This window comes from Octodon degus, unplaced genomic scaffold (genome assembly GCF_000260255.1).
Source record: "Octodon degus isolate 3935 unplaced genomic scaffold, OctDeg1.0 scaffold00017, whole genome shotgun sequence".
Lineage (NCBI taxonomy): Eukaryota > Metazoa > Chordata > Mammalia > Rodentia > Octodontidae > Octodon > Octodon degus.
The window spans coordinates 5,756,667-5,773,075 of NW_004524593.1; the positions used below are offsets into that span (position 1 = coordinate 5,756,667).

The window sequence follows — 16,409 nt, forward strand, 5'->3', positions numbered from 1 at the left end:
TAGGGTATCACTCACTATGCAGGCTGGGCTGGCCTTGTGCTCACTTTTGTAGTCCCCAGGCTGGTCTTGAACTCGAAAAAATCCTCCTGGCTCAATCCTGAGTGCTGGGATTACAGGTGTGCACCACCACTCCTGGTTCTGGACTGCACGGTGGGTGCCTGCATCTGGGGCCCAGACAGTGTGCCCAGGGAATGCAGGGCCGAGATGGCATGGCATGTGGGGCCAGGGATTGAACTTGGGTCCTTGTGCTTTCCAGGTAGGTGCTTATGCCTTTGAGCTGTCTCTCCGGCCCCTAAAAATATCTGAAAAGGGTTCTGTAGGTTTTGCCAGTAAGGTTTATGGTAAAGTGTGCATGAATGCATGTGTCCACACCCACCCACACCCACACCCACACTCACACCCAGGAAAAACTGTTTAGTGGGCCAGCATGACATTGGTACCTGAGATGCAAGAGTACAACTGTGAAGTGTTTCTAAAGATGCATCCACATTTGCTTGAAAACTAGGAAGAGCAAAGGAAGAAGAGCCCTTGCTGCCAGCAGCTTCTGTGGGGAGGCCTGAAGCCTGGAAGGCCCTGTGCTTATCCTCCGGCTGGTGGTTGTCTCAGGCCCTGCTGGGGGGACAGCACCAGGTCTTCAGCATGTCTTTGTCCCTGCTCCTGGCACAGAGCAGTCTGCAGAGGGAAAGGAAATATAAACTAGAAGTAGTCTTGTTAGAATCAGCATACAAATGTTCGTGAGGAATGAGGTCCGTGCGTGTGTGTGTGTGTGTGTGTGTGTACGTGTGCATACAGAGTAGAATACAGAGAGTATCACTGGGACCGGGGGTGCATATAGTAAGCATTTTTTTTTTTTAAAGAAATTCCAAGCAGACTTCTGGAAGACGTCTTTCCTAGGATTCTAGTTGGCAGTGTGAGCACAACCCCCCTGTGCACAGCTCCACCCAGCCTCACGTGGCCACCTCTCTCTCCCGCATGCAGGGCCTGCTCCCCAGGATATATAAGCCTCTCTTGGGCTCATGCAGAGCCAGCAGGCCCACCCGTGCAGACACCCACAGTGCAGCGGAGTTCCACCAAGAAAGCCTACCCCAGCCTCCATACCGAGGCCCTTCTGTGCACTTGCTCCAGCTGCAGGCCTAAGATGCCAGCTATCCAGCTGCTGCTGCTGGCCTGCTTGGCGTGGGGAGCAGGGGCCAGGGCAGCCCAGCTCCGCAAAGCCAATGATCGGAGTGGCCGGTGCCAGTACACCTTCACTGTGGCCAGCCCCAGTGAATCCAGTTGCCCTGAGCAGGACCAAGCCATGGCAGCCATCCAGGGCCTAGAGAGAGACAGTAGCACCCAGCGGGCAGAGCTGGAGTCTACCAAAGCCCGGCTCAGCTCCCTGGAGAGCCTCCTGCACCGGCTGAACTTGGACCAGGCTGCTGGGTCCCAGGAGACCCAGGAGGGGCCACAGAGGGACCTGGGTGCCCTGAGAAGGGACCGGGACCAGCTGCAGACCCAAGTGAGGGAGCTGGAAGTGGCCTACAGCAACCTCCTTCGGGACAAATTGGCACTGGAGGAAGAGAAGAGGCGACTGGGGCAGGAGAACACAGACCTGGCCAGAAGGCTGGAAAGTAGCAGCCAGGAGGCAGAGCAACTGCGAAGGGGCCAGTGTCTGCAGGTCCGGGTCCCCCCTGAGGAGATGCTGCCAGGCTCCAGGGAAGGTAAGAAATCGCAGGGAGGGTGATGACCTGTAACGGGTGCCCCAGCTTCCCTTTGTGCATGCCCCCCTCTGCCAGATCACACATCCAGCACAAGCCAGCTGAGTTGAAGACAGCCAAGCAAATGCTTTTACCTGTTTCTAGTAATTGAGCTCCAAAAGCCAGGTTGGTGAATGGTTCTTATGTCTTGTGCCCCACCATGGCAATGTTCTCATAATCACTAGCAAAAGAACCGAGAACCAGGTACCAGCTCCATGGTATGTGGTCAGTAGGAATCGGCCAACTGCCCTTTTTGGCAAACTACCATTTTTTGAATCTTTATTTCTGCCTTTTGGTACTAACATACGAAATATGGGATGATGATAGATCCATGAAAGAATAAATGATGGTGGATGGTTTTTATATCCTTCTTTGGCAAATAAAGAGGTAGTAACTCTACTATTAGTTCTCTCAATATGTTGTTTTAAAAACTGTCTTCTTGGTCAGTAGAAGAACCTTTACTTTTAAGTCCTGAGACAAGTTTAATTGGTGGTTTTCTGTGCATCCCGGCCCTCACTTGTTGAAGATGCTTGTGTGTTTTAGGGACAGGCACACCCTTCTAATAGCTGAGAGACACTATTTGCGTCACTTCTTTATGAAAGTTGTGTCCTCAAATATTCACTGGGTAGTAAGTTTTCTACTCATGAAAAAATGATGGTGGTACAGCTAGCCTGCATTCTTCAACACCATGAAAGAAAGAAAAAGAACCAAGGGAGGAGACTGGAGATTAATTGGGTCAAAGGAGAGGAAGGGATATGGTGTGAAATGAAGTGTGCTTTCCTTGGTCCCCTCCTCTGTGGAGAGGGGGAAAGTACAAGGGATTGGGCAGGGTAACTGATGAATCTGAGCACAGGCTGTTTGTCGAATTGTCTTGCCATCTGCAGGTTCCAGTTTTGGGGGTGACATAATAGGATTATAGCTATGAAGAAGAATTACACTCAAGACTTTAAGGTTGAGATATCACCTTGTTTGCAGCTTGCTTAAAAATGGCTCAGGAAAGATTACACAGAGAGAAGAAAGGCAAAAAAAAAAAAAAAAAAAAAAAAAAAAAAAAAAAAAAGTAGCAAAATAGTAACAATGGTGAATCTAAGCAAATGGTAAGCAGGCTGTTTTCTTGGTAGTCTTTCACCTTTTCTATAGGTTTGAAAGTCGCCAAAATAATGTGATGGGGAAACCCCAACAAGCTTCTGACACAAAAGAGAAAATCCACATAGATGCGGGTGGGTGGACCTGGTTGTGGCCTGTGGCACCTCGTTTGACTCTGCTTCTGCTTCTGTTTCTTATTCCAACTTGACAAAGAAAAGTCTTGAAATGAGTAACGATTCTCATGGGTTTCAAATCAAATACTGTAAAGTGTAAGGGATTCTTTAAAACAAAAAATCCAACATGGCTAGAATTGGAAGGAACCCGATTCTGAGTTTTACAACTAAGGGAAGTGACCTCCTAGCATGCCGAGGGGTCCCAGCGTGCACAGCCACTCAGGTCGTGACTTGAACTCAAGTCTGTGAGGAGAAATGAATGACGGTTGTCACATTAGCATAATGAAGTATTAATTATTTGCGACTATTGACCGAATAAATTGACTTAACCAAAACTCTGTGTGGATATGTGCGGGGTGGATGTTTAGGGACATAGAGGCAATTTTTAAAAACTGTCTCACAGTCGTTTGGACACATCTTTGGGAATTCATCAGAGGTGCTATCTGCGTGCTGCTTTGTGGCCCTTCTGGCTGCTCTACTTTTGAAACAGGGAGCTGTCTTATTATAATGAATTCCAAACCTGGAAGTTCTTTGCTAGTAGTGGATCATCTTCAAAAAGGAAATCACAGGGCCAGGGAGGTGGCTCAGTAGAATAAGCGCTGCCCTGGTAAGCACAAGGACCTGAGTTCAATCCCCGGTTCCCGGGGGGGGGGGGGAAGTACCAAGTGCTAAAGTGTCGGGGCTTGGAGCAGCAAGGGTTAAAAATAAGGCTCTGAAGCTGGGATTTTCCTTATCCTAGCTATAGTGAAATTGCCACCACTACTTGATTATGTAGTTTTTACATTAAAAAAAAAAAAAAAAAAAAAAAAAAAAACCTCCCAGGGTCCAGGGAGATGGCTCAGTGGAATAAGCACTTGCCTGGCAAGCACAAGGCCCTGAGTTCAATCCCCGGTTCGGCCAAAAAAAATTAAAAAATTAAAAAACTCCCTAGAATTATAGAAATTACTGGTTTATAGATACATACAAGTATATACACATGACAGGAAATACGTCACTACACAGATACACACTTATGTGCGCAAGCCCGAAGTAGGAGAAAAATTCAATTTAGCCTAAAGATAAGTTACAGGTGGTTATTACTGTCCCAAGAAAAGCCCCACATCCTCCCTTTGCTCAGCCTTTCCTCTTGGTGGGTCCCCCAGAGAGCTGCGCCTGGGGTGAGGGCTTGTGTGAGGCGGTTTCAGTGGGCCAAGATCTCTAGGAGGAAAAACAGCAGATGGGGAAGTTACTAAGGGAAGGAATAAAAAAAGAGTCTCCTCTTAAAATTGGTCACCACTGTGGGCAATAAATTGCCATGCCACCCTTCAGAGGGATGTGTAGAATGTGACAGAAGAGGGGCACTTCATCCATAGAAGTCCTGAGGGCTATCCGGTCCTTGGAATGTATTGCTCACCCCTGTACCAGGCTCTGGTTGCTCTGCTGGTTCTTTCTGACTTCTTACTCAGAGCAACTGAGCAGCAGTTTCAGGGTAGGTAGGTGGCAGGCAGGGCAGGTAGCAGGTAGCAGCTGGGAGAACTCAGGCAGGATGGGGTGACCAGAGGTGTCTGACACAAGGCTGCAGATCTCTTGTCCCCCTGCAGGGTTGGATGCTGAGCCCTCAGGGTTATTCTGTAGACCACCTCAGTGCCTGATGGGGTGGCCGCCCCACCAATGGACTACAGCTACAAAGGCTTCTCTTGCTTGAGTTCCATCATTTTAAAGTGTCCTTCTGTGACCAAATGCCAAAATATATATAACACTGTTACAACATGCATTGATCTGATGGGTGGTGCTTGTTAGGACAACAGTCCACTAGCCGATCTTCCCTTTCTTAAGGCATTTGGAACAATCTGGAAACCTGGTGACACTCTCCAGGCTAGTTAATCTCTTCATTTAAATAAGGAGCTTTGCAAGCTGTGATAGCAAATATTTGCACAAGTCATTAACATGCTATTTGCATATGGATGAAGATGAGTCAATAATAATCAATTCTCTTTCTAGGTCAAGCTCTCTAGCTCTAGAATGTTCCTCTAGCAGAGGTTAGGGCAGAGCATGAAGAAAGAGTGCAAGAATTTTTAATAGACCTAAAAGGGCTGAATTTTAATTAAAAGGAATAAAGAAAGCTAGACATGGCAACCCAGGCCTGTCATGCCAGCTGTTCAGCAGGCAGAGGCAGGAGGGCGGCACATTTGATGCAAGCCCAGAAGGCTTAGTGAGACCCTGTCCAAAATTAAAAATACTTTATGAGCCTCTAAAGGCTTAGCTCAGTACTCCCTGAGTTTAATTCCTTTCAGAAAAAGTCCTAAAATCTTTAACTATCTGGTAAAATAATTAATATTTTCACAATCTCCGGTTTTCTTCCACATTCAAAATGAAATGTTAGATTTTGAAACATTCCAAAGGATTTTGAACTTTGACATCTCTCTCTTGGGAACCATACCACTCCTAGTTCAAGCAATTTTCAGAAAAACCTGATAACATTGATGCAACTCAAAATAATAGGGCTCAGAGAGGTTGGCCCACTTGCCCAAAGTCACACATCCCAGACGAAGCAGTACTGACCTAGGATGCTGCACCTTCTGGCTCATCCAGGCCCCCTCTCACAGATGTCTCCCTGGGTTTGGTCCTCAGGCCAGATGGCTCTCCTGAGAGTTCGTGTGTTGCCAGACGCTTCTGGCAGGCTGGAACAAGCAGCAGCCAATAGGCTCCCAAGCCAGTAGTCCCACTGCCAGCTGGGGCTGGCCCTGCAGCCACTCAGAAGCCTTTCCCTAACATTACGTTTTACTGTGGTTCTTGTTTACTCCACGGACATGTGTGGGGTGTGGATCCTGCAAAGAGCAAGGGAAGAGGGAGGGAGAGCTGAAGGGCTTCCTACTCCAAGTCTCAGGGGCCATAGTGGCACCAGGACAGAACTCACCCGTGGCTAGCTGTCTGTAGGCCACCTCTTCTGTGACAGTAAGCTGATGGGACGATTGGACCTTGGCTGCGGAGCTCGGAACTATGCTTCAGGGACAGCTCCCTGGGATCTGAGCTGAGCACTGGGAGTGGGTCAGAGTCGAGCAACTGCCCTGTCTCCAGGAACAGAGGCCGTGGACCACACAGTAGGTAAAGCCAGGGAAGTTTTATATAAAGACTAATCAACTCTGCTGAAAGAAACAGTAAGATATAAGTAAACTTTATGTGGCTCCCTCAGGCTAAAGCGCATGCAGGGTGGTCAACTTGGGGGTGGGGGCAGATCTCAGGGGGAAGACAGAGTTTGGCTGGCCAGACAGCAGAGATGGGGCAGTGCTGCAGCTGCAGTAGGACCCCTCCCAGTGCAGGCAGAGAGGCAGCCTGTGGCCTAGGCTTTGGGCATAGTGGAAGTGAGTGAGGAGATGGGCAGGCAGTCTGATGTCCTTGCTGAGGGCTCTGGCAAGTCTGCAGCCAGGATGAGGCTGCGGGTCACAGGGGAGACATGTTCCGGGTCAGTGGCTGGGTCAGGGCTCTGCTGGCCATCCTTCCCCACACACACACATACATAGATGGTCAGACCAGGCCAGGGAAACAGACTTCCCTTTTCCCCTGGAGTCACTCTGGGCGTCCTAGAATGACTGAGACAGTTTGACCCTGGACTCCCTTTAAAGGAGAAATATGCCTTGTTTTTCAGAGGCTCATGTGGACGTGATCTGCTCGGAGAGGTAATAGAGACATCTGTAATGGACACAGCTCCCCGCCACCGGGTAGAAGGGTGCACACCTACGCTGCACTTGAAAATCATGGGTCGTGGTCCAGCCCCACCACTTGCTGTGTGTTGTTTGTATCTGAAGTATTTCCCAGAAGGCTCATGTGTTCAGAGGCAGGGCTTTTGGAAGGTTTTTGGATCACAGGGGCTGTAACTTCACTAGGAAATTAATCTATGAATGGATGCATAATTATATTACATAACGGAAAATGCTGGTAACTCAGAAGGTGGGGCCAGGTCAGGGGAGTTCATCACAGGGTGTGACCTTGGTGACCACACGTTACGCCTGGCCTTTTCCTTGCCCTCCCCCTCCTTCTTGGCTGCTCTGAGGCAAGCAGCTCTGTTCGTCCCCATCATGTACCTCCACTCTGACCTTCTGCTCGCCACAGAGCCAGAGACAATGGCACTTGCAGCTGTGAACAGAAGCCTCTGAAGCTGCAGACCAAAATAAACCCTTGCTTTTCTGACTTGCTTTCCTCAGAAACTTTGTCACAGCAACAAAAAGCTAACACACTGTGGGACCTTGTGCATGTCACTTAGCCCTGGTGAACTCTGCCACCCTTCAAACATGTGGCTAACAGGGCTCACTTGCAACACTGAGGTGAGATAGAGGTCATGAGTAGCCAATGCCACACAGCACCAGGCTCACAGCAGTCAGTAAATGGAGATAATAGCTCAACTGCATTGGTTAAGTTGGCAGTCCTTACTGCATTTCTCTAAAACTTTGAAGGTATCAGATCATGTAATTATACTTGATCTTAGCCAAAAGGCCGAGAAGCGATAGATCATATAATTTATATAAAAATCCTTTTAAATGTGAAAGGAACCCTCCATGTCTGTGGATCACTTCATGTTCGCTCTCTCTCCCCATCTCCTTTCCTCATCCCCTCCCCCTCCGATATTTTTATAGTGCTTAGTATTTTAGTTAGCTTCAAAGATATCTTCTAAGTAAATAACTAGCTTTTTTATTATTTGTTTCTTTCCACTTCTTTCATTCTCTCTGTGGCTCAAGAAGGCATTTCTTAATTTTCTTCTCATTGAGTATCCCTACTTTTCTGGTTGTTCGTATTTGGTACAGGTTCTCACTACACAGCTTGGACGCCTAGTGTTTCTCCAGTTTTCAGCCTTCCCAGCCCAAGGATTACAGGCATGCATCACCACGCCTGGTCTCAGGTGGCCGATAGCATACTCAGGGGCAGAGCCAGCTGGGGATCAAACCCAGGTCCCTGTGATTACCTAAGTAGGCACTTAGTCCCCTGAGCTCTCACCGGCCCTCCCTACTTTTCTTAATGGACATATTTTTTTCTCAGTAAGTCATCAAAATACACTATCATCCTAGCTACAATCATAGAATAAAACAGCTTGTCAGGTCCCTGGCACCACATGCTGTGCTGGGTGTGCAGAGCCAGCCACCGAGCCCAGGCGTGTTGGTGCACGCCTGTAATCCCAGCTCTGGGGAGCTGAAACCAGGAGGAGCACAAAGAGTCCAAGCTATGTAGTGAGACCCTGTACCAAATACATAAATTAAAAAAACAAAAACAAAAATCAGCTTTTGCAGGTGCACAGAGCAAGGTGTGAGGTGAGGGGTAGGGGGGCTCGCAACATCCCCTCTGTGGCCACCAAGGCTCCAGGCTGAAGGCGGGGAGCTGGGGACAGTGGGCTTCAGGCTTTCTGACAGCTCCAGCACAGCACTTCTCTCGCTGCATTTGGCCTGAACCTGGCCTCTGATGCTGAGAGGCAGTGAGACAATGAAAGAAGGAGCATTAAATTGTCCTGGAGAGCTGTCGGCAATGGTCCGAGAAGAGGCACGATGAACGAAACATAACCAAACCAAACCCAGGAACCTGTTCCATGACCTGATTTTGAAAAATGACCCAGTACGGGCCTCGTAATCACTCAGAGTCCATAGTTTACAACTGGGTTCACTCGGTGTTGTACGTTCTATTGGTCTGGACAAATGCACAACGGCACACATCTACCACTCGAGAGTCACACAGCGTCATTGCATCGCCCTATAAATCCTCTGCGCTCCAGACATTTCCCGGTAACCACTAATCTTTCTACCTTCTCCAAAGTTTTGTCTCAAATCATGAGTGTGTGTGGTGCTGGGAGGCCTTGAGCCCAGGGCCTTCTGCATGCTAGGCTTCACTTTGCTGCTGTGCAAATGATGTTTGGTCTGTGGGCCTCATTATACTTGAGCAGTAATCAAAGCTACATTTAAAAATCAATCCTTTTCCTTGTAGCTATTGGCTCAGCCTTAGATTTAAGAACTGCTTTAAGCTCAGAATCCTATGCAAATAGGGGGTGTGGCGGGCGACTGAAGTGACTTCATGTCTAACCAGTGTCACACATCTTTCCTTTTCCACTACTCAGACTTCCCCCAAGTCCCATGGGAACCCTGTGCTCATTCTCTCTTCTGTATGGAAAGTGGGCCTTGAAATAAATCTGACCAAACATTTCCATACGAATGTAAAACTTAACATGTTACTAACAACATATTTCAAAATAGCTAGCAAGGATTTTGAATATTCCCAAAAAGAAAAATACAAACATCTAAGGCAGTAGATACATCAGTTACTGATTAGAGGTGGAGCTTTTGTGACAGTGTCTCATTAGGTAGTCCAGGATGGCCTCAAACTTATGACCCGCCTGCCTCAGTCTCCCAAATGCTGAGGTTGCAGGAGTGTGCACCATGCTTGCTGTACCCTGAGCTCATTGCTACACGCTGTATATTGCACTGAAAAGTCACAGTGCAGCCCGTCAGTCTATATAGCTAGTATGTGTCAATTGAAAATAATAATATACCTTGAAAATAAAAAAGTTTAATGTTACTTCTCATTTTCTATAATAAGAAAAAACCCTTAAGTCAAACAGCACGTTCTAATTGTTGAAATTTAGACATATAAGATGAGGCTAAGTCATATAAGATATGACTTAAGATCCCTGAAGTCGTATCTCGCCTACTCTTAAATCGACACATTGCTATTCAGTTTATTATTTACGAGATTTTAAACTACGGAATTTGTCAAACAGGCACAAAAATAGGAAAGAATGAACCCCAGTGTAGCGAGCACCCCAGCTTCAGTGGTAGTCAGCGCAGCTCGATCACACTTTTCTTCCCTTGCCCCATGCTAGCTGTGGTCACTGCCTGAAAGCAAATCTTAAACATCGTATTTTGGGAGCCTATTTCACTGCTACAGGGCCACTTCCTCACAGGGTCATTTCTTTTCACAGTGCAATTTTGTGTCTTTTTAATATAGTTTCTCAGTGGAATTTGGACACGATGGCCTTCCAGGAATTGAAGTCAGAGTTAACTGAAGTTCCTGCCTCTGGAATCTTGAAGGAGAGCCCATCCAACCATTCCAGGACTGTGGAGGGAGACAGTGGTATGGAGTTAGATTTCTTCCCTTTTGGGTCCAGTTGGTCTTTGTCTGGTATATTTAGTTCTGTGTCCCAAGTGGAGACAGCTTAAACAGAGTAGGGTGGAGTGACCTCGCTGGGAGCAGAGGCAGGGAAGGGCCTTCACTTTTGTCAGGGTGGCTTTGTGGGAAGCCTGCTTTTCACTGGAAAAGCCCTAGTTCCTCTCACCTACCCCTTGAAGGCTGAGATGGGCTACACAGGGGGAAGAGGAGAAAGGTGTTTATTGACCCACTTGAGGATTACAGTGAACTAAGGACAGCTGACAAATCAGGCTTTGGTAGTTCCTCCCTTCACGTCTTTGCCTTGGGACCAGATATAGAGCATGCACACTCTCAGCATGGTCTCTAGTTTTTTTGTTTTTGTTTTTGTTTTTTTTTTTTCTGGAACCAGGGATTGAACTCAGGCCCTTGTGCTTACCAGGGAAGCATTTTCTCTACTGAGCCATCTCCCCCAGCCCCCAGCATGGCCTCTTGCTGACAGTATTTTACCAAGCTTTGACCATGCAGGAAGAGTCCAGTTTTCTCCAGGGAAACCCAGGGTTTTCTTCTGGCGTACTGGTGCACACTGCAATCCTAGCATGGTGGCAGTGGAGTGTGGGCTGAGGCAAGTTTGAGCCCAGCCTGGACAACTTAGTGGGCCCTGTCTCAAAATTAAAATAAAGCTAGTATTGTAGCTCAGTGTGAAGGTCTTGGAGTCAATCCCCAGGTCTGAAAAAAGGAAAAACAAAAGAAATCTCTGGTTTCCAGAAACATCAACTGTCCGAAGTTTCATGTGTGTGTTTGGTACAGGGTCTCACTACGCAGCTCAAACTCATAGTGATCCTTCTGTTTTCAGCCTCCCCAGAGCTGGGTTTACAGGTGGGTGTCACCATGCTCGGTCTCTGTGGCCAGCTCAGTGTGCCCAGGGATGGGGCTGGCTCAGCATGTAGTGCCGGGGATCGAACCCTAGTCCCTGTGCTTGCCTAAATAGGTGCTTAGTCCACTGAGCTATCTTGCCAGCCCTTGCCCTTGTTCTTGTTATTGACAATGACTGCTCTCCCTAATGGGCATGCATGGGATGAGGGTTATGAAATACTTAACATATGATTTTCTGAGACATGAACAGGCAACAGTTCACCTTCTACAAGGACATTTTACTGCTTAAAACAGAGATTTAGGGGCCGTGGAGATAGCTCAGTAGAATAAGCACTTGCCTGGCAAGTGCAAGGACCTGAGTTCAATCCCTGATTCCACAAAAAAAAAAAAAAAAACACAGAGATTTAGTTTGATTTTGCTACATTCAAATTTTCAACCATTACTTCACTATATTTAAAAAATTATATTCTGGTTTTATTGAATTAAAATAATACATAAACTATGACCTATCCCCCCTTAGGACTTTAAAATTATTTATATAAAGATTCTTATAATGACCTGATTTTGTCTTTCTCTTTTAAATAACAAAATAAATAAGTCTTGAAAGTCAACATGTGATGGGGCCGGTGAGATAACTCAGCGGTCTAAAGTGCCTGCTTAGGTAAGCTTAGGCAGGTGCAGGGGCCTGTGGTTCCAACCCTGGCACCACATGCTGTGCCAGCCCTGCCCTCAGGGTGGGCTGAGCTGGCAAAAAAAAGTCAGCATGTGATTGGAAATAGTATTTAGGTAATACTTGGTCATAGATTTAAATTTTCTAATTTGAATATCTATCAGTTTATAATAAAATATATTTTAAATGGGTCTGGCAATAAAATTAATATAATTCCAAAAAAGAGGAAAGTCATCTAAGAAACACCCATGAGGGGCTGGCGAGATGGCTCAGTGGTCTAAAGCACCTACTTGGAACAAGCTTGGGAAAGCATAGGGACCGCGGTTCGATCCCCCAGCACCACATGCCAGCCAGACCCGCCCCCTGGTGGGCTAAGCTGGCCACACACACACACACACACACACACACAATAAATAAATAAATAATGTAAAAAAAAAATTAAAAAAAGAAACACCCATGAGTCCCTGCTGAGCTCATGTAGAATCTTATCAATTCAGGTGAAACCTTCAGGTGAGCCTATCTTTATAACTAGCACTGAACAGAAGTTCAGCTCCTATCACTGATCAGTCGTAGAACATTCAATGTGTTTTTCATCAATACCAAGCACTTCACATGTTTAATTACATCTAAAATTTACGGGGGCCTGGCCCTAGCTCAGTCCTTTCAGTGGCTGCTTCCACAAAGCTGTCAGCCTCAGGTTCCTGGAGTTCGAACCTCACAACTCTCCCGCTGGCCAAAAGTGCCCTGAAGGCATTCGAGGAAGGAAAAAAAAAAACCTTATTCCATTTATGGGGCTGATGAGATGGCTCAGTGGTCTAAAGCACCTACTTAGAACAAGCTTAGCAAAGCATCAGGGACCACGGTTCAATCCCCCAGCACCACATGCCAGCCAGCCCCGCCCCCTGGTGGACTGAGCTGGCCACACACACACACACACACACACACACATATAAATAAATAAAATTTTAAAAAAAATAAATAAAATAAAATAAAATTTACAAAAGGGCTACTACCCAAAACGCTATTACCCTTTTTGTTCGAGGGATTGGACTCAGGACCTGCTGCTTGGCAGGCAGATGCTTAGACTGCTGAGCTATCTCCCCAGCCCTGTTATCACCTTCACAAATGAGAAAACTGAGGCTTAGAGATAAATACCTTAATTGAAAGTCCTACAATTGGTAGGTGACTAGATTCAAACTCAGACAGACTGTCCCCTAGGGTCTTTATTTCTCTGCCCATTCTGTTTCTACCTTTCACTACATCTGGGGAAAGATCTTGGATCCATGTTGTTCGATTTTGTTCTCCAGGATGTGGACAGCTAGTTTGGGTAGGACAGCCTGTCACCCTGAGGACTGCTGAAACACTCACTGGCAAGTATGGAGTGTGGATGAGAGACCCCAAGCCCGTGCACCCCTACACCCGGGAGACCACATGGAGAATCGACACGGTTGGCGTAGACATCCGCCAGGTCTTTGAGTACAACCTTGTCAGTGACTTCATGCAGGGCTATCCTTCAAAGGTCCACGTGCTGCCGCGGCCACTGGAAAGCACTGGCGCCGTGGTGTACGCGGGGAGCCTCTATTTCCAGGGTGCTGAGTCCAGAACCGTGATTAGGTATCAGCTGAATACGGAGGCTGTGAAGACTATGAAGGAAATCCCTGGAGCTGGCTACCATGGACAGTTCCCATACTCTTGGGGTGGCTACACAGACATTGACTTGGCTGTAGATGAGACTGGCCTCTGGGTCATTTACAGCACTGAGGAGGCCAAAGGCGCCATTGTCCTCTCCCAGCTGAACCCAGAGAATCTGGAACTTGAACGAACCTGGGAGACTAACATCCGTAAGCAGTCAGTGGCCAATGCCTTTGTCATCTGTGGCACCTTGTACACCATCAGCAGCTACTCCTCAGCCGATGCCACTGTCAACTTTGCCTACAACACAGGCACAGGGAGCAGCAGGAGCCTGACAATCCCATTCAGGAACCACTACAAATACACTAGCATGGTTGACTACAACCCCTCAGAGAGGAAGCTGTTTGCTTGGGACAACTTCAACATGGTCACCTATGACATCAAGCTCTCCAAGCAGTGAGGAGTCTCCAGGCCTTACCAGCAAAGGCAAGAGGAGATGACGCCCAGGGTCCTGGAGCGGAGCAGCCTGAAGGGAGAGTTGGCCAGCCAGGCCCAACTGACTGCTTTCCAGCTTTCATTAATCTAAGAGGCTGCATGGCCACTTTCTGACTACACAAGACAACAGTCAGTAAGCTTAGACAATCTCGTATTATCATACTCTTTTCTTCTACCACCTTGTAAAAGACTATTTACCCAAAATAGTTCAAGTTTTCTGGCAACTCGGGACCTAGTAATTGCTTTATTAAATCCTTGCTCTTTCCTTCTGTGTGTTTCCTGTAAGCCATGATCAAAAGCAGCACTTCTAAAGGAAGAGGAAAAGCTCTCACCGCCATGATCGAACATGTGTGTGAGGTGTATTTGTTGCAATTGGCTGTATGATCCAGATGCAACTCAGCTGGGCATTATATAACCCTTAGCCCTATGAAATAAAATGATCTTACACATTACCTTCCTTGAATTTTGTGGGAATTTTTGGTTAAGAGCACAGATTCCAAGATCAGATAATTCCTTTGGGCTGGCATGTAGGATTATGTGACTGCAAGGTAGGGGTATGGGTCGAGGGAGAGAGGAAAGTGGAGAGGAAGGAGGAGGGGAAGAGGGTGGAGGGAGGAGGGAGAAGGGAGGAAGAAAAAGGGAAGAGGAGGGAGGGAGGGAGGGAAGAGGGAGGAGAGAGGAGGGAAGGAGGAGGAGGGAAGAGGGAGGAAGGAGGCTTGTGCCTGGCTTTGATGTCTTGCCAAGGATGACACCAGGAAAAACATGGAATCCATACTTTCTCCATCTCTTTATGCTCTTGTCCCTTCCAGAAAATTCTTTCCATCTCTTATTTTACTCTCGTTTTCCTTTTGTTCCTGTCTGTTGTCAAGAGTATTAATTTCATAAATAACTTCAAATGAACAAACCTTGTATCATTACTTTTTCCAATTAAAAAAATTGTGGTAAAACACAACAGAGGGCTGGTGAGATGGCTCAGTGGTCTAAAGCACCTACTTAGAACAAGCTTAGCAAAGCACAGGGACCACGTTCAATCCCCCAGCACCACATGCCAGCCAGCCCCGCCCCCCTGGTGGGCTGAGCTGGCCACACACACACACACACACACACACACACACACATAAATAAAATTTTAAAAAACCACAACAGAGTTTTAGCATTTAATAGCACAGATCAGTGGTGTCAAATACGTTTGTACTGTGCAACTCTCAGTACTATCTCCAGAACTTTCTTCCAGAACTTTCATAAAAAACAAACTCTGTTCCCATTAAATAACTTCTCATTCTTTCTCCAGTCCCCATAATATTACTTTCTAATAGCCAGAAAATGTTGTCAGCTCAGTCTGCTGCTCCCCGCCTGTCCCTAAGTTGACATCTATGCTTGAGATAAGAGTGAGGCTCTCTAGGACTGCAGGGAGGAAGCCAGGCAGTTTCTTACACCTGGCTCTCACCATCAGTCTGGACTCCAGCACTAGCTCCTGGGACCAGTGTCTCCCTAGCCAGGGCTACTTCTGGCATCCTACTCTGATATCCAGATTTTCTTACACTGGGGATTGAGCCCAGGACCTTCACACTAAGCTACATCTCCAGTCCTTTATTTGAGACAGGGTCTCACTAAGTTGCCCAAGCAAGACTCAAATTTTGATCCTCTTTTTGCTTTTCTCTAGCTTGCCCCCCAAACCCCTAAATAGGGACGAGTCAGGAGTGGGCCTGCTCGGTAGGAACAGAGGTCCCCTTTGCTGTTTAGCTGCTGCCCCCTGCTGGTACTGGCCCATTTCTCTGGCAGATCTGCCACTTAGATGAACAAACTGCAGGAAGCAAGCACCAAGCCCCAGGGCTTTCGAATGCCCAAATTATTCTGTTTGTGGAATCCTGATTGGAGCCTTCCAGAACCTAAGTGGTTTTATTCTGAGGGTTTTCACTTCCCCAAACTTGATTCCTTCTTATTATTCATGGGACCAGGGCTCAGCCCGTGAGAGCCAGCTCCTAAAAGCAGTCTGAGCTTTAAAGAATTCTCCTTTCGGGGCTGGTGAGTTGGCTCAGTGGTCTAACGCACCTAGCTTAGCAAAGCACAGGGACCACGTTCAATCCCCCAGCACCACATGCCAGCCAGTCCCGCCCCCTGGTGGGCTGAGCTGGCCACACACACACACACACACACACACACACAAATAAATAATTTTAAAAAAAAAATAAAGAATTCTCCTTTCCACAAGTTCTAAAGGCTATATGCTTCAGAGAGCAAAGCTGAGAATTTGACTTTCATTTCCACTGGCAATAAAACCTCTTTAAAGCGACACATCTAGTGAGTATGCAGGGAGAGGAAGACATCTCAGAGCCTCTCTCTACTGCGGTAGCAGTGTGCTTGGGGTCACCATAACAAGCGCCGAAGACTGGGTGGTGGAAAGAGCAGACATTTATTTCCTTGCATCTCCATAGGCTGAAGTCCAAGAGCAAGCGGATTTCTGAGCCTTCTCTCCTGGGCTTGCAGGGGTGTCTTTGTGTCGCCTCTTGCTCTTCCCTCCTTGTGCCTGCATCCTTGTCTCTACCTAAGGGCACGCACCACATTGGATTGAGGCTCACACTAACGGCTTCGGAGTTACCTCATTACAGGTCAAATCTCCAGAGACAGTCACGTTCTAAAGTA

At 47.2% G+C, this 16,409-nt stretch overlaps 1 protein-coding gene across 1 annotated transcript; it reads left to right on the forward strand.

The window, feature by feature from the left end:
• Positions 1–1,034: 1,034 nt before the first annotated feature.
• Positions 1,035–14,206, forward strand: Myoc (myocilin). Its single transcript, XM_004626911.3, has 3 exons — positions 1,035–1,700; positions 9,956–10,081; positions 12,947–14,206. Exons 1-3 carry the CDS (start codon positions 1,139–1,141, stop codon positions 13,729–13,731), a joined length of 1,473 nt encoding a protein of 490 aa, XP_004626968.1. The 5' UTR covers positions 1,035–1,138; the 3' UTR covers positions 13,732–14,206.
• The last annotated feature ends 2,203 nt before the right edge of the window (positions 14,207–16,409 follow it).